At 38.3% G+C, this 18,072-nt stretch overlaps 1 protein-coding gene across 7 annotated transcripts in view; it reads right to left on the bottom strand.

Moving 5' to 3' along the window:
- Window positions 1-18,072, bottom strand: part of LOC103117547 (epidermal growth factor receptor kinase substrate 8) — a 133,630-nt gene that overhangs the window by 16,139 nt on the left and 99,419 nt on the right. For all 7 annotated transcript variants that reach the window (XM_060183889.1, XM_060183888.1, XM_060183893.1 and 4 more), the window contains 8 exons: window positions 17,645-17,727; window positions 16,266-16,402; window positions 13,716-13,789; window positions 11,806-11,932; window positions 9,830-9,918; window positions 8,897-8,971; window positions 5,693-5,841; window positions 3,696-3,879 (listed from right to left, as the gene is read on the bottom strand). In XM_060183889.1, coding sequence (XP_060039872.1) covers window positions 3,696-3,879; window positions 5,693-5,841; window positions 8,897-8,971; window positions 9,830-9,918; window positions 11,806-11,932; window positions 13,716-13,789; window positions 16,266-16,402; window positions 17,645-17,727 — 918 coding nt within the window. The remainder of the gene's footprint in view (window positions 1-3,695; window positions 3,880-5,692; window positions 5,842-8,896; window positions 8,972-9,829; window positions 9,919-11,805; window positions 11,933-13,715; window positions 13,790-16,265; window positions 16,403-17,644; window positions 17,728-18,072) is intronic.

The raw sequence follows: 18,072 nt of genomic DNA, 5'->3' as shown, positions 1-18,072 counted from the left end.
GCAAGAGAAAGAAATCAAAGGAATACAGATTGGAAGGGAAGAAGTCAAGCTCTCACTATTTGCAGATGATATGATAGTATACATACAAAGACCTAAAAAATCCAACAGAAAACTACTGGAAGTTATTAGACAATATAGCAAGGTATCAGGCTACAAAATCAATGTACAAAAATCAGTGGCATTTCTTTATGCAAACACTAAATCTGAAGAAGAAGACATCCAGCAATCACTCCCATTTACTGTTTCAGCAAAATCAATCAAATACCTAGAAATCAAGTTGACCAAAGAAGTGAAAGACTTGTATGCTGAAAACTATGAGTCACTACTCAAGGAAATAGAAACTGATACCAAGAAATGGAAAGACATCCCATGCTCATGGATTGGAAGAATAAATATCATCAAAATGAATATTCTCCCCATAGCCATATACAAATTTAATGCAATACCCATCAAAGTTCCACCAAGCTTCTTTAAGAGAATACAACAAACACTACAATCATTTATCTGGAACCTGAAAACACCTAGAATTGCCAAAACCATCTTGAGGAAAAGAAACAGAAATGGAGGCATCACACTCCCAGACCTTAAACTATATTATTAAGCCATCATCATCAAAACAGCATGGTACTGGAACAAAAATAGGCACACAGACCAGTGGAACAGAATTGAAAGCCCAGAAATAAATCCCAACACCTATGGGCATCTAATCTTTGATAAGGGGGCCCTAAGGATTAAATGGAAAAAGGAGGCTCTCTTCAATAAATGGTGCTGGGAAAACTGGGTTGTAACATGCAGAAGAATGAAATTGAACCACTTTATCTCACCAGAAACAAAAATCAACTCCAAATGGATCAAAGACCTAGATGTCAGACCAGAAACAATCAAATACTTAGAGGAAAACATTGGTAAAACACTTTCCCACCTATACCTCAAGGACATCTTTCATGAATCAAACCCAATTGCAAGGAAGACTAAAGCAGAAACAAACCAATGGGACTACATCAAATTGAAAAGCTTCTGCACATCCAAAGAAACTATTAAACAAACAGAGAGACCCCTCACAGAATGGGAGAAGATTTTCACATGCCATACAACAGACAAGAAACTAATCACCAAAATATATAAAGAGCTCAGCAAACTTAGCACCAAAAAAGCAAATGACCCCATCCAAAAATGGGCAGAGGATATGAACAAAACATTCACTACTGAGGAGATCCAAAAGACTAACAAACATATGAAAAACTGCTCTAGGTCACTGATTGTCAGAGAAATGCAAATTAACACTAAGATACCACCTCACTCCTGTAAGAATGGCATACATCAAAAAGGACAGCAGCAACAAATGCTGGAGAGAATGTGGGGACAGAGGAACCCTTTTACATTGCTGGTGGGAATGTAAATTGGTACAGCCTCTGTGGAGAGCAGTCTGGAAAACTCTCAGAAGGCTAGACATGGACCTTCCATATGATCAAGTAATTTCTCTCCTGGGGTTATACCCCAAGGACTCCATAACACCCAATCAAAAAGAGGTATGTACTCCTATGTTCATAGCAGTACAATTCATAATAGCTAAAACCTGGAAGCTAGCCAGGTGTCCAACAACAGATGAGTGGCTGAGAAAGCTGTGGTATATATACACAATGGAATACTATGCAGCTATCAAGAACAATGAACCCACCTTCTCTGATCCATCTTGGACAGAGTTAGAAGGAATTATGTTAAGTGAACTAAGTCAGAAAGATAAAGATGAGTATGGGATGATCCCACTCATCAACAGAAGTTGAATAAGAAGATCTGAAAGGGAAACTAAAAGCAGGACCTGACCAAATTGTAAGTAGGGCACCAAAGTACAAACCCTGTGGTGAGGGGTAGACATGCATCTTCCTGGGCCCGTGGGTGGTGGGAGTGGGTGGGAGGGATGGGTCACAGTCTTTTGGTGGTGGGAATGGTGTTTATGTACACTCTTAGCAAAATGTAGACATATAAATCAGTAGTTAATTAATATGAAAGGGAGAAAATCAGTTGTATGTCTCAAAGTTTCTCAAAACACAAACTGAATCTTTTAAATATATAGGCTGTGTATTTGATATGCGGACTCTCTCAAAAGCCTAGACCAAGTAGATTAGAAGCATCCAACAGCACAGCTATATACAAGATACTGGATACTGTACAGCAAACCATAACAAAAGGACTTTTCAAAGTTAACCCAATTACCAAATAATGTGATGATAACATTAACTATCGATTGTCTTTTTGAACCCTAAGACAGCAGGAACCTCACATCTCCACTATAAAGCCCCTACTTCCCCAAGTCCTGGAACCCTTGGATAGGGCCCACTTTCCTGTATGCCTCTCCCAACCCATACTAAATAATATTGCACCCGCCGATCACAACCTAACCAACGCAATGATTGCCACCTCAACATGCTTCACTTCAGACTGTGTCCAGAGACTTCACGTGTGGAATGACAACCCTTCAGCTTCATTACTCGGGTGAGACCTTTCCTTTTATAGTACACTCTAATTTCATCTCAGGTGGTTCACCTTCTAACAAAGTCCCATAACCTAGATATACACGAGTTTCTGTGAGAGAGAGCTTATGTTCACACGTATCCATAAACTACTGCAAAATATATACCTGAAAGCAGAAGTACACTAGAGTTTGCAGTGAGTACCTCCCTAACACTTCCTCTCCACTATTCCAAGCTTTGGGCCCATGATTGCTCTACAATTTGTTTGGCTTCGAATGTTAACTCTCTTTTCAATCACCAGGTTCCAGATGCTACCAGGATGCTGGCCAGGCTTCCTTGGATTGAAGACCCCACCAATGTGTCCTGGAGCTCAGCTTCCCCAGAGACACACCTTACTAGGAAAGATAGAGGCAGACTGGGAGTATGGACCGACCAGTCAACGCCCATATTCAGCGGGGAAGCAATTACAGAAGCCAGACCTTCTACCTTCTGCAACCCTCAATGACCCTGGGTCCATGCTCCCAGAGGGATAGAGAATGGGAAAGCTATCAGGGGAGAGGGTGGGTTATGGAGATTGGGTTGTGGGAATTGTGTGGAGTTATACCCCTCCTACCTTATGGTTTTGTTAATTAATCCTTTCTTAAATAAAATTTAAAAAATGAAGAAAAAAAAAGATCAATTTTCTGACCTCCATAGGGTAGTGCTATCAATGACTTGAGCTGGAGAACTGGAGGGCAAAAGAAGCTCTGGCCTTTCAGCCATGTTCACAGGACACCAGAAGATTAGAATCAAGTACTCAATTGGTCAATTAGTCATTAAACAAACAAACAGGGACTTCCAGGGGAAAACTGCTGGGGGCAGACTTATAGGACCCAGATTCAGGGAACTGAATGGGAGAAACCAAACAGCAATGGAGTAATTCCCTGACAAGAATAGAAAGAATGTGTCAAAGAGTCAAGACCATCAGGGCATAGGGAGCACTAAAAGGGGAGAGGGGCATCAGGGAGAATGACATGGGGCTAGTTCAACACTATGAAAACATAACAACTGTCACAGCAGTGGCAAAGAGATGCTGAAAGAGAGGTGACTCAGCACAGCAGTGTACTTGGGTCTCTGCTTCTGCAAGGTTTTTGCAGCAACAATATGAGACCTCACCATCAGAACACCAAGAGAATACCCAGACTTACTGCACTTTCTGCACAGAGAGGTGTTTAAGACATTTACCTCTGTGGATAATCTTTTTGCTTCTTGTTTGCGCTGATGTTCTGCTACATTTGCCACAGATTCCGCCAGCTGATAAAGGTCCTGTTCCACACGTACCCCCATGTAGTTCAGCATTGGGGGCTCCCAACCATTGCGGAATCGGGGAACATAAGGAGCAATAAACTGTTCTTTTGGCCATTCTGCTCTATAGAAGGATGTTAAGATACACAACATAAAATTAAGAATCAGATGAATGTTCAAAGTCATCTTCAGTAAGGTAAATGATACACAAATAGAACCCCTCAAGTAATGTATAATGTAATCCCTTCTCACAACAACAAGGTCAACACGTATGTGTATGTTAGCATTTAGAAATGATAAACTAAAAAGAACACGGAATTCTGCTTGATGATCTGTTTTCAACACACAACCTCAATTCTTTTTTAGTTAAGTTCCTAACATGCACGTCCAAAAACTTGGGAACTGAGTGTGAAAAAGAGCAGTGATAAATGTTTGCAGTTAAACTTGTATAGGACCTAAAATAGTCTAATTCTCATCTTTCCTTTTTATTCCCTCTCTGCAATGAAATCTAACATGTGAGTATGTCTTTCAAAAGAGAAATATATTATGCTATTTAGGCTTTTATCTGATGATGTCACCTAAATTGAAACATTTTCCATTTTATAAATTAAAGAGATCAGTCAGATTTTTAGTAAGTAAAATCAAATGAGGATTAATCTGTAATCATAATCATTGCCCTTTCATTGTTTAATAACTCTGAATGACACTTCTACAAATTCCTAATCACTCATGAACCATAAAAATTACATTCATTTTTTTTTTCTCTTACCACCAGGGTTATTGCTGGGGCTCAGTGTGGCACCATGAATCCACTGCTCCTGGCAACCAGCCCCCCCCCCCCTTTTTCCTATTTTATTTGATAAGAGTTAAATTGAGAGAGTAGAAGAGAAAGAGATACTTGCAGACCTGCTTCACCACTCATGAAGTGTGCCCCCTGCAGGTACGAAGCAGGGGCTCAAACCCAGGTCTGTCCTCATGATAATCTGTTCACTCAACCAGGTATGCCGCCCTTCAGCCCCCCACGCTCATCTCTTATATAAAAAAGTCATTTTATTTTTCATATGTTATTTACTTCCTCATATTATATTTAGTATCCAAAATTGAGTCATTTTATTCAGGTTATTATACAGCTTCATGGTTCCTTTTAACTTCACACCTTTTCTAATCAATATATTTATTTCCTAATACTCTTAACAATGAGGATTTGAAATGACCATATTCTCATGCCAAGAGCTAACAAAATACTTATTTTTTCAGTGTAGTTTTCTTTTAACTTCTTTATTGGGGGATTAATGGTGTACAGTCAATAGTAAAATACAAGTTTGTAAATGTATAATATTTCCACATAACAATACAACCCCAACTAGGTCCTCCTCTTCCATCATGTTCAGTCAAGTTTTAATAAAGGTGGTTATTTATTTTCATTTCCAGGTAGAATTCAGGACAAAGAAATGAATAAATCGGAGGTATTTTTGGACTTTGACTTAATAAGTTCCCTGGGGTTGGCTGAGCACACGTTACTACACACAAAGACCTGGGTTTAAGCTTCTGGTTCCACCTGACGGGGTGAAGCCTCACAAGTGATGAAGCAGTGCTGCAGGGGGCACTCTGTCTCTCTCCTTATCTCCAACTTCCTCTCAATTTCTATCTCTAGCTGACAAATAAATAAAAATTAAAAACAAGAAAGAAAGCTAACCACCTCCCCCTGAAAGTTCCTCCTGACTACTCCATGTTGTTGAGCATCCTGGTACTGATCATGTTTTCTATTGCATTTTGATTTCTGCACTAGAATTCTAGCTTATGTAGAGCTTAGACTTCTACATTTATGACATCAAGCCCTTTATACACAAAATGGCAAATGTTTCATTAAGTCTATGTCATAATCCAAAATCAATATAGTATTTCAGGTATGACACACTAGATTCATATATGTTTACCTGGCTTTCATCCATGTTTCCCCCAGCGACATCCACAGCTGCCTTTCTTCAGCACTGACAGTGTAATTTAAGAAATCGATTGTGTCCTTAGTCAGTAGGGGGCTGAGTACTGAGCTGGCTAGTTCAGGACCTCCAGTTGTCTGTACCACCTGAAAATGGCAATAATCTGTTTTACAATGAGAAGCTGATGATGACTAGTATATTTTCAAAATATGGAAACAAAAACACACAGTGAATTCTGCCACAGTTTTATGTATTCAAATTATTTTGATACTGATGCAATTCTGAATGAAAAACCATTTGCTAAATCCACCTGTCCAGTCTAATGATGCCTGATAACCTACATTGGGAAGTTAACCATTTATCTTTCTATTGACTACATGACTGTAATTTCCTGGAAAATAATTATAGCTATTCAAACCATTCAAAGTCAGTTGGTTTAACTATCTCTGCTTGTTTTTTAAATATACTTTTTACTAGTTGGAAGGGACAAATGCACTGCTATGTTCATAGGAGCATAATTCGCAACAGCCAAGGTATTTAGCAACCTGAATGCCCAACAGTGGATGGCTGGGTAAAGATATGAGATATATAGTCAATGTTGTTTACTCTTAGTGTTTTCATGTGAGGGAAAAATACAGAAATGAGACCTTCCCAGGTAAATAAGATGTATGTTTTTCTACTAGCTGACTTATTATGCCAAAATTGAAAACTAAGGTTAGAGAGATAAGCATTTTTTTGAGAGAAGTAGGGTTTGTATTAGTAGTGTAAGCCTGTGGGGAAAACTAAGAGAAAAATAAACACTAGTGCCATGACGGTACAACATACCCCCCCCCCCAGCCCTCCAGGAATCCAATCCTAGGAAACAGCCTTGACGAGAAATAAATAACTCAATGGTAAAAATAAACAGGTGTTGTTTCACTGATTAACAAACTGACAACAGTTGAGCCTCTAAAAACTGCTCTGAGTTTACTTCTCAAAGGCAATTTCCTGACTAAAGAAAGGTAATTGTTTCCCAAGATAGAAACCAGAGCCCTTTTATAAAAATCCCGCCTTCTCTAAGATATGGCACAAGAATAAAGGGATTTTTTTGTTGCTGTTGTTATGATGGCTGCAGGGCTGTAGACCAAGAGTGATGTTCTTTCCAGACATTCACGTGTTCCAGGCCTCTGCACATGTGTGCACAGTTTCTTTCTCCCCAGAAGGCCTCTCCTCCCCACTCAGAGTGCCTCTGCACCAGCTCTTCTGGAAAGCATACTCTGAGGTATGCTGTTGTCCTCAGAAACAAGTCATGCCTATTAGTCACCACTGCTATACAACTTACGACTTATTTTTCCCTTTCCCCACCCTTGAGGAATTGGAACAAAACTTCGTTCAATTTGTATTGCAGAAGGCACAGTCTTGGGGGTGGGGGTGGGGGTGGGGAATGAATGAATGAAATAAAAGGAAGAAAATATGAAGGATAAAAGTGCCAGGCTGACTTTTATTTAAAAACAAAACCTACCCTGTCTCCCTGGAATAGTAATTATTTTTTATTTCCTTGTTCTAGAAGCAGTTCCAGTGAATAGCAGAAATGACTAAGAGGGAAAGTAAGTGGATACAGGAGTAGAGGGAAGTTAATATTATTTATTTGTTCATGGCAGGCTTGGCTGTGCATGTGTGTGTGTGCCTGCTGAGGTTAGAGGGAGAGACTCAACTTCAGAGACACTAACTACAGTGGGTCTGACCAGCTGTTGACTCTGAATAATGTTCCTTCCCCCCTCCTCAGTGCAAGTACAATGTCTAGGGCTCTGCTGGCCAAACACTAAGTGGGAGTAATAAGAAGTATTACGACTAAGGGAAGCACTAACAAGGAGTCCTTTCTGAGGAAAGGCAAAACAAGTCAGTGTTTTCAGATACATAACTGATCACAAAGACAAACTTCTGTATGTGAGAGAACACAGTACCATAATTTTTTTCTTTCTTTTTAAAATTTATTTATGAAATGGAAATACTGACAAGACCATAAGATAAGAGGGGTACAATTCCCACTACCAGAGCTCTGTATCCCATCTCCCCTCCCTTGATAGCTTTCCAATTCTTTAACCCTGTGGGAGTATGGGCCCAGGATCATTATGGGGTACAAAGGTGGAAGGTCTGACTTCTGTAACTGCTTCCCCGCTGAACATGGGTGTTGACAGGTCAATCCATACTCCCAGCCTGCCTCTCTTTTTCCCTAGTAGGGCAGGGCTCTGAGGTAGCAGAGCCCCAGGACACATTGGTGGGGTCATCTGTCCAGGCAAGTCGGTTGGCATCCCATCATTTTACAGTTCTGCTCTGTGTCATGACTAGGTAGCTAATTAGAATCTGTGAGTGTGCAGAGTTAACAGAAGGGGCAAAAAGCTATACTCAAAACTAATATAATCTCAAATGTGTCAAAAAAAGAAAAAAGACTATTAACTTTGTAAATCAGCCAGTGACACTGGCGTATTACACCAAAGTGAAAGATTCTGGGGTGGTGGTGGGGAGAATACAGGTCCAAAAAGGATGACAGAGGACCTAGTGGGGGTTATATTGTTATATGGAAAGCTGGGAAATGTTATGCATACACAAACTATTGTACTTACTGTCAAATGTAAAACATTAATTCTCCAATAAAGAAATTTTAAAAAAATCAGCCAGTGTCAGGTTTTATGCATATGGATGACCTTGATCTAGTTTTTAAATGACTTTATAAAGTAGACAAGCAGAAATTAGGCATACTATATTTAACCACAACATATGGAAGCATTCACCAATTATTAATATAGTCCTGGGTTTTCACATTCTAATCACTTATGGCCCACTTGTGACACTCAAACTGATAATAACATTTACCTCGTAATGTTTATGAAGCAATATTCATTTCATATTCTACATCAGGTCTTGGATAGGTAGTGACCAGGTATGACAGAGTTCAAAATCAAATGTAGTTGATTTTAAGTTCGATAGAGTGATCATTTTTTTAAAAAAATTATACAAATGATACAGACTAATCACACACATTGTTATGATCACTTCCTCTGTCATGGCATCAAGTTACCACACTTAAACTCATATTTTACATAAGTAATAAGAAAGTAGTGCCCAATCAAAATAATGAAGAATATTTGTCTAGATAATTCAGATAAATACAATAAAAAGATTTCTTAAAAATGCTATTTTTTTCTTTTGTAAAAATCTTACCATATTTAATGGAGTGAATAAAAAGTGAACCAAATCTGAAGCACTAGGGTTCTGGATATGAGACTTCAATTTGGCCTGTAACATTAAGAAAGATACAAGGATAAATTACTATTATATTAATAAATAATCAAGCAAAAGACATTCCTAATGGTTCAAGATAAATTCAGACATCTTTATTAGTTTCACTTTTGATATATCAATTAGCATGATTAAGGAGAACTTTGTGACTAAATATTGGCACTATTTTTTTTAGATCAAAACTCAACTATGTTTTTCAATTTATTGTGCTCTTAGAATATTTTATTAATTTATTTTGAATATAGAGAGAATTTTTAAATTTATTTTTTTCTCTTTTATTGCTACCAGGTTTATCCCTAGGGCTTGCTACTTGCACAACAAATCCACTGCTCCTGGTAGCCACTGCTCCTTATTTATTTATTATTTGATAGGGCAGATAGAAATTGAGATGGGAAGGGGGATATGGAGAATGAGAAAGACAGACATCTGAAGACTTGACCCACTGCTCATGAAGCTTTCCCCCTGCAGGTGGGAAGTAGGGGATTTAAATGCTTGTCCCCATGCATAGTGTAAGCTTAACCGGTGCACTGCTGCCTGACCCCCATTTGTTCCTTATTTTTTTAATCCTTATTTCATAGGACAGAGATAAATTGAGAGGGAAGGTGCAGATAAGGAGAGAGGGAGGGAGGGGGGGGAGTGAGCAAGCCAGGGTTTGAACCTGGGACCTTGCAAACTGTAATGTGTGCACTTTACTGGATGTGCCACCACCCTGCTTCTATAAGTCATTTTAATAAAAGTAAAGAAAGATGAAAAAAACTACAAGAACAAATTTAGTTTGTAATGCAACAAGGAACATTCTTGCTTAACTTTAGGCTTTTCCATGCTTTTCTTTCAATTGGACAAACTTTCACTTACCAGAAGATTAAACCCATGTTTAAACTTTTGGAAACAGTCAACAAATTCATCAGGAGGTGGGGGTTTTGCTCGAAGTGTTAAGACACCCTCTAAGAAAATAAATGGGTGAAGAAGGAAATAAAAGCAACATTAAAAAAAAAACTTTAAATTCAAAAAAGAAAAAAAATGTCAGAGTACTGAGCATACCAATACCACCCTACTTAGTTCTTCTGCTTCTTCTCAAAGTCTAACCACAACAACTTACAGTGGCCCAACACTGGACTGAATTCCTCTACCTGAGGTTCCGATGCATACTGGCTTGAAGCCAATCTCATGCTATATGCATGAAATGCAGAAGTGCCAATTTGGGCTAGAGAATGGTCTAGAAGTCATGCATAATGGGAGGAATATTCACTTACTATTCTTTGATACAGTCTTCCTCTCCTCCCCTTCCCGCCAGCCCCTCTTTTTAATTTAATTTTTTTTTCTTATTTTTTTTTCCCTCCTCCAGGGTTATTGCTGGGCTCGGCACCTGCACCATGAATCCACCGCTCCTGGAGGCCATTTTTTTTTCCCCCTTTTGTTGCCCTTGTTGTAGTTTCGTTGTGGTTATTATTATTGCCCTTGTTGACGCAATTCGTTGTTGGATAGGGCAGAGAGAAATGGAGAGAGGAGGGGAAGACAGAGAAGGGGAGAGAAAGATAGACACCTGCAGACCTGCTTCACCGCCTGTGAAGCGACTCCCCTGCAGGTGGGGAGCTGGGGGCTCGAACCGGGATCCTTACGCCGGTCCCTGCGCTTTGCGCCACATGCGCTTAACCCACTGCGCCACTGCCCGACCCCCCTCTTTTTAATTTTATCTGAACATTGCTCAGCTCTGGTTTATGGTCATTCAGAGGTTTGAACCTGGGGATTTTATTATTAAGTTGTAAATACCAATGGGTTTGAATTTTTTAATCATAAACCTCCTGGGGCCTTTGTTACCTCAGCAAGGAAGTCTTTTTTTTTTTTTTGAATAAACATTATGCTGTCTCCTTAGCTCTTTAAAATAGTTTCAATTGATACCATTTGGTTCCATAATTATAACCTTATATATACAACCTAAGATTTTTAACTGACAGAACTATAATTTGTAAGTATATACAAATACTTGAAACTGTATATGTAACTTGAAGTACTATTTGGAGGTTTATGATTAAAAAATTCAAACCCATTGGTATTTACAACTTAATAATAAAATCTGATCCTTCTGTTTTACAAAATAATGAGATTCAATAATAAGGTAAATAAAATATAAGGACAGTGATGACTTTGGTTTTATTCATCATAAAAACTATAGAGGTCAGACATACAGCTGAATCTCTGTCTCTGTGATTTAAGAAATGTGTCCTCTTTTTTACCATAGACAACTTGGAACAAAACTGAACTTCTCTTCCCCTTCTTTTTCTCATCTCATCTCTGGGACTATCTCAGTATCAGGAAAAGTACACTGGAATACAGCCAGTGGAATTTTGCTGAGCAGCCCATCTATATAGGACAGAAGTTGTGAAGACTCTCCAGAAGATTAAGATAATCTATTGAAACAACTGTATGATGAAGGACAAAACCGGACCTTTAAGTGGACAAGGTAATATGGTATGTACATGCCGACAATTCAGAGACCCAAATAATGTTTTTGTTTTTTGATTTTTGCAGAGCTAGAACCTTATGCATGCACTAGACGGCTTTTTCATTCAGACAGGAAGAGATATCCTAGCATCAGCGCTTCATCAACCCCACAGCCCCTCCTATGTAGTGCCAGGACGTGAGCCTAGATTGCCTGCAATCTCATTTCAATAATATCCCCCCTCCCCCTCCTCTACTCACACACACATACACACAATTATTTCTCATAGAAGTTGTGAAATAAAATAAGGCATACTTGCAAAACAAATAGTAGGCATTATATAAATACTAATGATTTATCTTTCTTTTTAAAGGAAGAAAATCCAACTTACCACCTGGTCCCTTCTTTTTACCCTTTTTAGTTTTCTTCCTTTTTGAAAGCTCAGAATATGCTTCTGCTGCTTTTTGAAGTTTGGTGATAAAAAATTCAATGTCATCCAAGATGTGGTTTAAGATTTGCTGGAATTAAAAATTACAGACTAAGGCATAAAGCAAACTTATTTTGCCTTACTTACACACATTGTTAGTAAGTAAAAGGAAAACTGGAATGTCAAAAAATTTCATACATGTAAATTTCAAGTTCATTACTTATGATTATTTTATTATAAAAATTTACTTTATTATGAAAAAAATAATAAAGTATAGCTGTGGGGAAATTCTGCTATTTACATTTTTCTTGAACTTAATTTCACTCTATTTACAATGCTGCAATGCCACTCTATTTTGATTATTAAGTATTTACAACTACTCTTAATTTCCTCATGGTGTTTTCTCACACAAAGTTAAAGGAACAAAATCACAAAAACATTTATTTTATTAGACATCAAGTTGCTTCTCTAGTAAAAGTATCAATAAAGCACATGCAGCTCTGGTTCATGGAATTAAGGATTAAGAATGTTGTGGTTAACTTCATAAACAAATGGATCACCTGCAGTAAAATGTATGATTCAGAGTTTCTACTTGGTAGAAACAGGATTCATGGTGTACTGTGCTTCTAGGTATTATCAGCTTTAAGTATCTCTTATCCTATTAAGTCATTACTGACTTCCTTTTCCATTGTTTATCTTTTCATTACTGGGGCTTCACTGCTCCAGGCTGATTTCTTTTTTTGTTTTTTCCTAGACAGAGACAGATACAGATAGGGAAACACTCTATGGTACCAAGGTTTAACCTACCAATTAGCTGGGTGTGGGGCTCAATCTAGAGTCATCCACATGGCAGAGACAGTACATCATCTATGTGAGCTAGTTTGCCAGTCTAATTGATTTCCTTTCATAAATGTGAAATTGGACACTTTTTCTTTCTTCTTTTTTTTTTTTGATTTGTCTTTTTATACATGGGTTTCATTGGGACTTTTACATTCTGTACCTACATAATTCTACTATTCCCTGTAGACACTCACTAATTTTTCCCAGATAGGACTTGAGAGACGGAAAGCTGTAATAGGAGTAGGTATGGCTTAGAAGAGCAGGAAAGTTGAAGCTTAAGAAGCACATGAAAGAGCCCAACTCCATTGCCACGCCGCCTTTTTTGCCCACGTGTCTCTCTGTGCACATGCTTTCACCTTTCCTGAATAAAAAAAAAGCTTAAAATGCTTGAAATCATGGTCTTAGCTCCAATACTTTGTTTAGATTAGTATGAAGAATTAGACACCCCAAGGAGGAGACTCCTGAGCCTCTCCCCTAGCTCCCCAACCTACGTTATAAAGACATCATAAGGCACTCAATTCCGCAAGAAAATTACTAGAGAAATGAAAGCACTGAAATGTAAATATCTGTCTTTAAAATGCCACTTAAGTTTTGTCTTCCAGATAGTACGAAATGTTTATAGTAAGTGTTAGGAAGAAATATTAAAGATATCTCAATAATGAACTATAAGAGAAAAATGTAATGATTCAGATTTAATCCCTTTGTAAATTATTTAAAATGTTAATTACATGGAACTCTGGTGGTGGGAATTGTATGGAATTGTGCCCACTTAAATTACAATCTTGTCAGTTCATTATTAAATCACTAATAAAAATTATTTAAAAAATGTTAATTCTAATATAAGTCAAGACTATACCCTATAAATATTTTAATAAATGCAAAAGTACTTGAGAAACATAGTTCCAAGTTACAAATACTATTGGAAAGAGAAAATAGCTCCCACAAAACTTTTTCTTTCATTCACCTCATTTTTGTGGTTTTCTTTTTCTTCTTTAGAGCAGAGCTAATGAAGTACAGAAGAATACTGTACTCACCACATCTCTGTCAATTCGGGCTGCCACCATCTCTGGGGTTTCTTCCTGCTCATGATACTGCCTTGGTTTCTCAACTGAAAAGAAAGAGAGAGACAGAGAGTCATGAAGTAAAGCTAGTTGCAGAAGCAGAAGGTGATTTCATATGAAAACTGGCTAGAGAAGTGTGCAAAAGGGAATCCTTCCTCTGGATACACAATCAAAACCAGACTTGTCTGCATATCTTTGCAGCAAAATGGCAGATGGAGCGTGATACTTGGTGAGCACTGAAGTACTGGTCTTATCTACATGAAGTTGTGTTCTCTACAATTTTCCCCATGACTACCTCTTCTCTGTGTCAACTCCCTGTGAAACCAAACTTAACTTAGCACCCTTTAATTCCTGCACAAGAAAAAAAAATACAGACCAGCAATTAAGGACTATTTCTTAAAATGTGACTGACTAAGTTCTAATGCAACTAAACTCACTTGTAAACGCATTCCAACAGTATGATCACATTGGGGGGGGGCAGTTTGACAGTAAAGCATTTCTTTTTTTTAAATTTTTTTAAATCTTTTATTTGTTGGATAGAGACAGTCAGAAATTGAGAGGGAAGGGAGCGATAGAGAAGGAGAGAGACAGAGAGACACCTGCAGCACTGCTTCACCACTTGTGAAGCTTTCCCCCTTCAGGTGGGGACCAGGGGCTTGAAACTGGGTCCTAGAGCACTGTAACATGTGCGCTCAAGCAGGTGCGCCACCACCTGGCCCCCTGTAAAGCATTTCTTAAACTCCTACGTGTAACTGTTAAAACCCACAACATGAAGCTCATTAACTTTAATTCATATGCTTTAAAAGTATAAGTGCCTAATGGAATTTGCAAATTAAAAGAAAATGCATTTAAGACCATCCCAGAAAGAAAGAAGTTAGCTCAGTTAGCAGGATGTCAATTATAAGGTTAATTTAATGAAATAATTCCTGGCATAAAGTTAATTAATACCACCACAAAAAGAGTTGTACAGAGATTTTGCAGAAGATGAAATGGCTGGAAAATGTATGGAAAGAACAGGACAAATGTATCATCATTAACGGGACTTCAAGTCATGATAGAGCATCAGGACTCAAGATGTTCAATATACAGAAATGTACAACATGTTGAAAATGGTATCACTATGCCTCTTCTATGTCGACTTTATCCATACATGGATTTTTACTTGCCAACAAACAAAGGTGAAATCCCTGAGTCTTACACAATTTAATTAGTGGCTGTTAAGTACTTTAACATAATTAGAATTTATATGAATGAAATCTTTCCAGTTAGCTGCCATCTTAGACATGGTTAGCTGCTGCTATCTTGGCTATAGTGAACTAAAGAAAACAATGTGAATTTGAGATACAGTATCAAGAATTCCAGATGGTCCTCAATTATCATTTGGAGGACAAGATAAGAGGTTTGTGAGGTCTCTGCTACTCCTAAGAACCCCCTGTGACTACTCTACAGAGATCATCATTGGCAGTCAAGAGCTACCACAAGAATTCAAAACTTTTGGCCCACCTGAGTCACATAGGGCCTTCAGAAGAACTATTATTAGAAAGATAGTATATATCTAGAACTAGAAAGGTGGTATATGTGCATTCATGAAATACACACACATCCATTTTCAAACTGAAGTTGAAGCACAGAGACCTCGGAGTCAGTAGACTCTGACTTGGCTTTCGCCAAACTCCCAGAGAGTCTAATGTCCTTCATCTTGGCAATCAAATTCTCTTAGTTAACTTCACTGCTACATGTCCTGGATAAACAGTACCATTCCAGATAAAGGATCATTGGTTGAAGAAGTCTCCCTTTTTCAGCAAGAATTATGTCAGATGCAGAGTGAGGCTCTAGTCTTTATCAAATTCAAACTCTCTGGACAACAATGTTTTCACCCTGAAAATAAAGGGATTGAACCCTCTATATTCAAAGGCAGTTTCCAGTTAAGAAAAACCTTAGGTACAGTAAAATATGCTGACAGTTAAAAAGTTACAGTAAGTTCTCTGGTATGATTGTTTGCTTTTTTTAAAGAATGTCAAGGTTACATATTATCTACAGAGGCACAACTTGACAAGTTAAAATAGATGGGGAATTTCTTCCCATCTTTCCCACTGTCCTACCACTGTCATGATGTATTTTCCAAGTAACCACAACTAATTTGTCCGAAAGAGGGCAATGATAAGATGATAAAAGAATCCTAGTTATAATGTTTTTATTTAAAATATATATTGCTAGGTCTCTGGTTTGAGTATGAAATATATTTTATTACTGTATTTTAATAGTTAGCAAACTTCCCTCTGAGTGCACTTAAAAAGATGCTAGTCTTAATTTTATATTTGCTAAATGATTGAGTCCCTCAAAGATAATACTCTCAATGTGCTTTTAATTTCCTTAAGATCTACTGTTTTATTAAAGAATTATATATTTTTAAACTAACCTCAAACTTAAGCTCAGAAATCACTGCCAGAGTGTCTGAAAGTATGAACCACACCACAGCCCTACCTAACTGTGTAGTAAGCAACAGTTCACAGAAATACTCACAATCCCCTTGGTCGGCTGCCCATGCAGACCAGGCGGCCACACGGCTTCTAACATCCACCTGGGTCACAGTCCCAGGGGGCACAGGTGCAGGAGCTCTTGGTGGAGGTGGAATGCCAGGGTCTGCTTTGGAAATCATCCTAAAAGTGATATCAACAAATTGAATATTCACCCTCTGTAACTCCCAGGGCTCCTAGGCTGGCTCAAGGCATTCTTCAGCCTCAACAGGAATTATGTCAAAGGGTAGAAGGGAAAGGAATTCCTAGCCATCCCATTATGTGTATTTCTAGGGGGCCGAGCAGTGCCACACCCAGTTGAACGCAGACATTACCATGTGCAAGGACCTGGGTTCTAGCCCGTTCCCACCTGCTGGGGGGGGGGAGGTTTCCTGAGTGGTGAAGCAGGTCTGCAGGTGTCTCTTTCCCTCTCTATCTTCCCATCCTCCTATAATTTCTCTCTGTTCTATCAAATAAACTTAGAAAAGAAAAAGATAACCCTATAACTCTGATGACAACAAAGAAATAATGATCATAATAATAAACAAAAGTTACCATCGTGTGTGTGTGTGTATTATACTAAATACAAAAAAAATGCAAATTTAAGATAAAAGCTAGGTTTAGGTTTTTGTTTTGTTTTTGCTAGGTCATCTATGATTTGGAAAGGCTGTTAAGCACTCAACATTCTTAAAATACATTTGTAATCCCTTAAAATGTCTTTCATCTTTCACGTGACAATATGCTTGGAAGAAGTCAATGTCCAGAAAAAGAACAAGGACTGGGGAAACAATAGAATGGTTAGGTGAAAGACTTTCCTGCCTGCGTTTCTGAGTTCTCATGTTCCACCCTTAGCACCGCCACTAGCCAGAGCTAAGCAGTGCTCTGAACTCCCTCCCCTTCCCTCTCTTTCTCTCTCTCTCTTAGTTTCATTAGTAAATAAATAACAAATTTTAAAAACTGAAAAAGAACGAAAGTATGAAGAGCTGAGCTGCACCAACAGATTGACAAATCTAAGAGAACACCCAAATTGGGATTACAGATTCTAATCTGTTAAAAAAAAAAAAAGGAATTAATATACCTTTGATGAAAATGACTTTTCCTGAGGTCAGGTGGAGGTACACCCTGTTGAGTGCAAGGACCCAGGTTCGAATCCCTGGTCCTCACCTGCAGTGAGGGAATGCTTCACAAGCAGTGACGCAGTGCTACAAATGTCTCGTTCTTCCTCTACATCTCTCTTTCCCCTCTTGGTTCCTTTCTGTCTCTTTCAAATATAGAGATACTTTTTTTTATTTTAAAGAAAATAACTCTTACTACATTTTCTAAATGGAGAAGACGAGAGAGCAAGGCAAGGCGACTCCACCCTCTAGTGTCTTTGAATGCTATTACCTCAGGGCCTCAGGCCGCCTCTTCTGTTTCCCTCCTTTACTGTCACTGATTGCACTTTCAATATCTTCACTGATAAGGTTGGCCTGCAAAGAGAGACAAGTTACCTGAGAAGCCAGATGTTGTCTTTTGTCTTGATATGCAGGTCAAAACAGAAAAAAAGGATTATGTCTAAATTGATAAATATCATAATACAAAAGTATGTGAGATTTTTAATTTGCTTTTTTTTTTCAATATACCAAGACATTTCTTTTTCTTTTTAATATTTTATGCTGGACAGACAGAAGTTAAGATGGGAGCGGGGAGACTGAGGTGGGGAATCAAGAAACCTGCTTCCCTATTTGTGAAGTTTCCTCCCCTGCAGGTGGGGAGTGGGTTTTGAACCCAGTCCTTGCATGCTATAATGTTGTGCTCAACAGAGTATGCCATTG

Source organism: Erinaceus europaeus, unplaced genomic scaffold (genome assembly GCF_950295315.1).
Source record: "Erinaceus europaeus unplaced genomic scaffold, mEriEur2.1 scaffold_276, whole genome shotgun sequence".
NCBI classification, from domain to species: domain Eukaryota; kingdom Metazoa; phylum Chordata; class Mammalia; order Eulipotyphla; family Erinaceidae; genus Erinaceus; species Erinaceus europaeus.
Note: the sequence above shows the minus strand (reverse complement) of the source record. Positions and strands in the feature narration are given on the sequence as shown.